This window comes from Dendrobates tinctorius, unplaced genomic scaffold, assembly GCF_039654945.1.
Source record: "Dendrobates tinctorius isolate UK_male_01 unplaced genomic scaffold, ASM3965494v1 ptg000144l, whole genome shotgun sequence".
NCBI classification, from domain to species: domain Eukaryota; kingdom Metazoa; phylum Chordata; class Amphibia; order Anura; family Dendrobatidae; genus Dendrobates; species Dendrobates tinctorius.
Window position 1 is genome coordinate 4,327,124 of NW_027361811.1, and position 7,827 is coordinate 4,334,950.

The 7,827-nt window shown below is 47.0% G+C and overlaps 1 protein-coding gene across 1 annotated transcript in view; it reads left to right on the plus strand.

Moving 5' to 3' along the window:
* Positions 1–6,324, plus strand: part of LOC141049459 (fructose-1,6-bisphosphatase isozyme 2) — a 62,904-nt gene extending 56,580 nt beyond the window's left edge. The window contains exon 7 of the mRNA XM_073545935.1: positions 6,062–6,324. Coding sequence (XP_073402036.1) covers positions 6,062–6,256 — 195 coding nt within the window. The 3' untranslated portion in view covers positions 6,257–6,324. The remainder of the gene's footprint in view (positions 1–6,061) is intronic.
* Positions 6,325–7,827: the final 1,503 nt, after the last annotated feature.

A 7,827-nucleotide genomic window follows, 5' to 3' on the forward strand; every position in this document is an offset into this window, starting at 1 on the left:
CTACTGTGAACAGCCTGTATGTCCTAAATTTGCTATCATGGACTTTGGATTTGTCTCCCATTGCGCACACCTGGGACGTCATTGGTCAGCAATTGCAAAAGGAGCAGTCAGCAGCAGATCTTGATGACTTGCCCAAGTGCATTGAGCATGGCAGAACGTTCCTCAACCACTAATAACCTCATTAATAGCACACCAAGGTATGTAAGTATGTGTGTATTTCAGAGCTTGGTACTCATATTGAATACTGAGTAAATTGAGATTTTTTGAAAAATTTTGTTTCCATTTAACCATTTGCATATCGTCAACATTTCTATCCATCTTGTGGTTTCCATAATTCCAAAACTTTTTCTTCTTGGTGTAGCAATATCAATTCTGAGGAGTGTATATAATATTTATATTAAAAAGAAGAAAACATTGCATAACAATACTCAAAAGTAGTTTCCAGCAAAAATATTTATGCTTCCATGGTCCAGCATCCAGTCCTCACTGGCAGCTGGCCTAGGGCAATCCTCATTTCGGCACCTGGCATCCTCAGATCAGAATCCTGAGCTCCTCCTGCAAATACTTTTCCTCAACTCTACTAGAAGTAATAGTAAACTATTGGACATTGTTTGCTATACCATTTGCCTTCCACCGAATCAACTGAAGTTTCTTACAAGGGGCTGTTCAGTGGTGGCCAACCCCTTTTAAATTTAGCTATCCTTTTTAGTAACTTAAGTCATCAGCATAAAATTAAAAAAAAGTGCATTCTTACCTCCCCAGACAAGCGCCACTCTTCCCATCTCCCTACTGAGTCCCTCGTCAGTCACATGACCGCTACAGCGTTCTCTGTTCTGTCTGAGTGAAAGTCCACGCTGATGGAAAAACCACCATGGTTACTTACCGGTAGCCGGTTTTTCCAGAACCCATGACAGCACACCTGCCACCTGAGAGAGGGATCCGCCCCGCCAGGACAGGAACCTACTGAGACATAAGGGGCGGCACCTCACCGACAATCTCCTGACACCGATGGAAATCTGATGCTACCTTTAGGCAGATAAGCGGGGTCTGTTCTTAACACCACCCTATCCTGAAAAACTTGTGTATAAGGTGGATTTACCAAGAGAGCCTGTAAGTCGCTTATTCTGCGGGCTGACTTAAGGGCCACTAAAATGATCATCTTTAGGGTCAGAAACTTTAGGGGTAGCTGGTGTAACGGCTCATACGGTTCCTTTGTAAGGGCCTCTAGCACTAGGTTTAAATCCCAGGGGGCTATTCTGGGTATTGGGATAGGCCTAGCTCTATGGCAAGATTTAATGAATCTGGCTACCCATCTATTTCATGCCAATTTGCAGTTGTAGAGCGCCCCTAGTGCAGACACCTGAACTTTAAGTGTGTTCACCGCTAACCCCATCTGCAACCCCGATTGTAAGAACTCCAGGATGGCACTAATCGGGGGTTCTTTTTCTAATGGCTTACCTAGGAACTGTAGGAACTTATTCCATGTTCTGCCGTAGATGTTAGTCGTCACTGGTTTCCTACTCTTTAGCAGGGTGGCCACCAACCCGGGGGAGAACCCTCTATCCATTAAAAGTGACCTTTCAAATTCCACACCGTCAGATGGAATCCCTTGTCCTGAGCGTGGAATATTGGGCCTTGAGCTAGTAGGTCCGGGATTTCTGGCAGAACCCATGGATCGGAGAGGGAAATTCTTTGTAATAGAGAAAACCAGGGCCTTTTCGGCCAAAACATGGCCATTAGAATCACCCTGGCTTGATCGTTTCTGATCTTCCTGACAACTGCTGGTATCAGAGCCACTGGGGGGAGCGCATAAGCTAGCCTGAAGTTCCACTGGATGTGCAATGAGTCCACTGCCCATGGCTTTTCCCTCGGGTTTAGAGAGCAAAACCTTTCTGTTTGCCTGTTGTGCTTGTTGGCAAAGAGGTCTATTACTGGTTTCCCCCAAAGCTGCGTTATTTTTTGAAAAATGGACCGATTTAGCACCCATTCTCCTTGCCTCAGGGTATTGCGTCTCAGAAAATCTGCTTCTATATTTTCTGCCCCTTTTATGTGTAAGGTTGTCAAGGAGTGTAGGTGTTCCTCTGCTCTGCTCAGAATGTCGCTCGCCGCTTTCATTAGGGAGTGTGATCTTGTCCCTCCTTGGTGGTTGATGTATGCCACTGTTACTTTGTTGTCTGACATGATGCGTACATTGCGACCCTGGAGTAGCGGAATGAAGTGACTTAGGGCCTTGTTCACTGCCCACAGTTCTCTTAGGTTGGAAGATGCCTCTCTTTCTTGAGGTGTCCAGGAGCCCTGGCCTATGAGGCCCCTTAGGTGTGCCCCCCACCCCAAGGAGCTTGCATTTGTTAAAATCACATCTGTCGTCTGTCTGTCCCACAGTATTCCTGAGGTCCGATTTGTACCGTTCAGCCACCAGTTGAGAGAGTCTCTGGTTTTTATGGAAAGCTCCAGCTTCCCTTCTAAATGCCCTCTTAGCGATCTTTGTGCTGATAATATCTCGCCCTGGAGTTGTCGGGTGTAAAATTGAGCCCACCTGACCACCGGAATACAGGACGTTAGGGTACCTAGTAGGGACATTGCCCTTCTCAATGTCATACATGGTTGGTTTCGGGCCGCCTTGTAGATTGTAAGCTTGCGGGCAGGGACCTCACTCCTAATGTCACTGTTTAAATTGTCTTAACTTGTATTGAATTTATTGTCTGTACATGTCCCCGCTTAATTGTAAAGTGCTGCGGAATATGTTGGCGCTATATAAATAAAAATTATTATAATTATTATTATTATTCTGTACCTTCTCTATTTTGGACTCTGGGAGCAGACACGCCTGCCTTTCTGAATCCAGTATAAATCCCAGGAAGGTCTGTTTTGTTAGGGGTTGTAATTTTGATTTTTTGAAATTGATTATCCACCATAATTCTTGCAAGGTGTCGGTCACCCGGCTCAACTGTGCCGTGCAGTGGTCCTCTGAGCTGCCCACTATAAGGAAATCATCCAAGTATGGTATTATGACCGTATCGTGAATCCGGAGAAAGGCTGTCACCTCCGCTATGACCTTGGTGAAAACTCTCGGGGCTATGGATATGCCAAATGGAAGAGCTCAGAACTGGAAATGCCTCAGTACGCCTTGGATATAAAGCGCTACCCTCAAGTATTTTTGGTAATCTGGATGGATAGGGATGTGATAATATGCATCCTTTAAATCGACTACGGCCATAAAACAATCTTGATGTAGTAGCTTCACGGCCGTAGCCACTGACTCCATCTTGAAGGACTGGTTTCTTTTCCATCGATTGAGCCGTCTGAGATTTATAATCGTCCTGAATGATTGATCCGTTTTTTTTTATCAGAAAAAGGGGTGAATAGAACCCCCTTCCTTCCTGTGTGTGTGGGACCTCGTAAAGTACCCGCTTGTCTATCAGGCTCAGGATCTCCCGTTCTAAGGCCAACTGTTCTTCGGTCACCTTTCTGATGGGTGTAATGACAATCACGGGTTTTGGCTGGCGAGTGGCGAATAAAGGGGATTCTCAGGCCTTCTCTTAAGATGCCCAGGATCCAGGTATTGGAGGAGATCTTTTCCCAGGCCTGGAAAAAGAGTGCCAATCTCCCCCCCACTGGGATACTGGCGTCATTGTGGTGATTTCTTTGAGGTGGAGGTGCTTCCACCGAACATAAATCCCGACTCTTTTTTTCCTTTTATCCTCCCATCTTCTTCTGTCGGCCGGAGGACACCCTCTATTGAATCTTCCCCTCCGAAAGGGCTGTCTCCTCTGTTCCGTCGGGAACCTGGGGAAGCATTTTTTCCTATCGCTTGCTTTCTCCAGAATATCGTCCAAGTTCTTGCCGAATAAGAACCGACCATTGCAGGGGAGAGAGCACAATTTAGCTTTAGACTGTAGGTCACCCGGGCAGCCCTTAAGCCATAACGCGCGTCTGGCAGCATTTGATAGTCCCGCTGCCCTAGCTGTCAACCTCATAGAGTCCGCCGAGGTATCTGCCAAAAAAGCTGTTGCCCCGTGCAAGAGATACATATCTGCTAATATTTTCTCTCTTGATGCCAGCTTCTCTTGACCTTTGATGCCAGCTTCTCTTCTAACTGCTGCAGCCAGATCATGAGGGAGCGTGCCGTGTAGGTGCCTGCTATCGCCGGCTTTAGTCCTCCTGCTGTCGCTTCCCACGCGTGCCTCCAAATATGAGTCCACCTTTTTGTCCAGCGGGTCCCTAAGAACCCCTGAGTCTTCCAAGGGCAGGGCCAACTTTTTGGAAGACCTGGATACTGCTGCATCTATTTTTGGGACTTTGTCCCATATCTTCGCATCCTTGTGCTCAAAGGGGTATCGTCTCTTAGAGGTGGACGGAAGGGCACCAGATTTTTCGGGTTTCCTCCACTCTCTCTCAATAAGCGCCTGGATCTTCTCGTTCACTGGAAAGGTCCGTGTTTTCCTCTCTTGAAGCCCCCCAAACATGACATCCTCTAGGGTTTTAGCCGCCCTTTCTTCCTGTAGGCCCATTGTGGTTCTAATGGCCTTTAGGAGAGCATCTGTGTCTTCTACAGGGAAACATGGCTTACCCCCCGTGTCACTGTCTGAGGAAGATGCCTGTTCCGCCTGAGACGAGGCTGATGAGGAATCTGAGGGAGAACTAGGGGGATTATTCCTACTTTTCTTCCCTTTTTTCAATAGGGTCTTAATTGAACCCTCCATTTCTGACCTGAGGGCGGATATCAAATTGGCTGCGAAACTAGGCGCTTCCTCTGCCATGGTCCGCTGAATGCAAGAGGCACAGAGATCTTTCTGCCAGTCTCTTGCTAAGGGAGTTTCACATATAGCACAGTCCCTATTGTTCTTCTTGCTTCCTGCTTTTTTGGGCCTTTCCTACAGGGTAAAGCATACAACAGAGAATCCCTATTAACATAAATGCTAGCATTCACGAAGATCACTCACCACCCGTAATCAAGGGTACCAGACTCGGAGGCTGCGTCGGAGCACGTGACCTGTGCTCTCTGGACCTTGAGGATTCTCCCAATCTGCGGCTGGGGCGGCTGCTACTTGAGCGGCTTCCATGTTTGCCTGAGGGTTGTGAAGGAGGCAGAAACAGCAATCTCTCCTGCTCTGACTCCATTTTCCACCGTCTCCCCCGCCGCTGGTCCTTGATTATATGCAGCCTCTGCCGGTGATGTCTCCTCCCCTCCCCCCTGCGACCACCGGCCGACCGCTTCAGAAAAGCCGGTGTCGCACCCGGTGCCATGACACCGTCGCCCTGTGTTGACGCCAGCCGGCGCACCCACAATCCATAGCGCCGCTGACGTCAGCGGCCGGAAGGAGCCAGCGTCTCTCCCCTGCCACGGGGATCGAGATGCGGCGCGTGCGAGGGGAGGGCGGCACGGTGGGGGCTCCCCGGAGCCACCGGGATCCCACCCGTGCCCACACGAACCCGGAGCCCAGAGGAAAACCGGGGACTGTGCTTCCAGGACCCGACGGCCGGCGCTACAGGTAAGTTACCTGTTCTTCCCGCGCCGGGACGGGCCTGGGTCCCTTTCTTTTGCTTTTTTTTTTTCCCCTTCTTTCTTCGCCCATGACAGGCACCGCCACAGTGGAATTCCTTCCAGGACAGGAACCCAACTGAAGCGGGGGAGAGGTGCCGCCCCTTATGTCTCAGTAGGTTCCTGTCCTGGCGGGGCGGATCCCTCTCTCAGGTGGCAGGTGTTCTGTCATGGGTGAAGGGAAAAAGCAAACTGCAGGCAATCAGTGGCCATTGATTGGCTGCAGTGGTCACCATTGTAGGAGATAAATATTCACTTTTTAATTTTGTGCTGCAGACTGAAGCTATTAAGAAAGGATTGTTCAGTAGTTGACATTCCCTTTTAATAGTCATGGAAGTTAATTGTAACTGCAATATTATATTAACATCAATAAAAGGTATAAAAGACCAATAAGTTCTCATATTTGAGCATCTTTGGAAAAAAAGATATTCAGTAGTTTAATCCACAACAGTACAGTTCCTGTCCGTAACATTATGCTGACTTTACACTTTTTGACTGCTGCTTTTCTGTGTCCCGCAGTTACGCCTGTTGTACGAGTGTAATCCAATGGCCTTCATTATTGAGCAAGCAGGTGGAATGGCAACGACTGGAATGCAGCCAGTGCTGGATGTGAAGCCAGAATCTATCCATCAGAGGGTGCCACTGATTCTCGGCTCTCCAGATGACGTTCAAGAGTACTTGGCCTGTGTGAAAAAACACCAGAAGAGCAGCTAATCATATTTACCTTCATTTTTCATTCATGTATTTGTATTTCTTCTACATAAAGGAAGTTCTGAACAATCTCTTGGAGTGCATCATTAATGAACGTAAGAGGACTGAATCATGTAAAACCCCTGAAGGCTGGGTGTGGGGACTTACGGGTGCCTAGTGCCACAGATGTATGGCCAAGTTTTGGAAATTTCAGGAGGAGCAGAGGTCCTAATGGATTGATTACATTCACTGCTGTCCGTTTTCATTTCATGATCAGCCCTTCCCAATACAATTATTTTTATGAATGAGGCTTACAAATCCGTAGGCAGTCTGCCTATCCCTGCAGATGAAGATGCTTTTATAATGCTCCTATTGCTATTAGATCTTACTTATAGTCTTCCAAGTTATTCCTATCCATACAATAAAGACTTATCCTGACCATTAGTGTCACTGAACTGAATATTCAAAGCCAATGTAAGTATCTACTGAAAGAGAAAACCATGGGATACATGGATATAACAAAGGGGGTGGGTCTTCCACTGCGGACCAACCTTCTGTGGGCCACAACGAAGGACCACTCTGTACGAGCATTCTAGCGCACTCAATCCGTCCTTGTATCACATAGAATGCAATTCTATGGAGGGCCACCATGTAATATTCCATTTTTAGAAAGGTAAATGTCTGGCTGACCACAGCTGATCGTTCTAGTGGAAACATTTTGGCAAACTATACTTATAAGGAACTGTCAAAATGTTCTTACATATGGTTGTAGTATCGTTGTTTAGCTGTGTATCCTCCAATAAATGCAAAATCTAGAGTAGAAACCATATGTAAATCAGACTGGAAGTGCTGTGTGGGTGTGTCCATGCGCTTGGACTGCTTCTACCAGGGCACTTCCAGCTTGATTTGCATACTGCTTCAAGGATCGATATCTCAAGACTGGCGCACCTGATCTCTACAAAAAAGATATCATTTTTATTGAAGGACAAGCACCTATACAGCCATACCATTTCCATATTTGAAGGGAACCTGTCATGTGAAAAATGCTATTAATTTGCAGTTGTGGGGTTAATCTGTAAGCTAATAGCATTTTGAAGTTGTATGGTCACTGCACTGAAAGCCCAACCAGTGGCTGCCAAGAGGAATAAAGTTTATTTCCTCCAGTACCTGGGCTTTCAATGCGGCGGACGCATGGCTTCAGAACGCTATTAACCTGCAGATTAACCCTACTGTATATCTGCAGGTTAATTAGAGGTTTGGGGGTTTTTTTTACCTGACAGGTTCCCTTAAAAAAAAAAAAAAAAAAATGCTCACATGATCCCTTTTAAAGAGAACCTCACACCAGATACATACAACCAGTGCCTGATGCATGGTGCCCAGTATGTGTCGTTGTGTTTCGGAGTCACACATACCAGGTTGCATTCATACAGCCGGTGCCTGATACATGCTGCCCAGTTCGTGCCATAGCGTGTCCGAATTACACATACCAGGCTGTGTTCATACAACCAGTTACTGATGCATGCTGCCCAGTCAATACCATAGCGTGTCCAGGTCACACATAACAGGCTGTATTCATACAACCAGTGCAGTGCCTG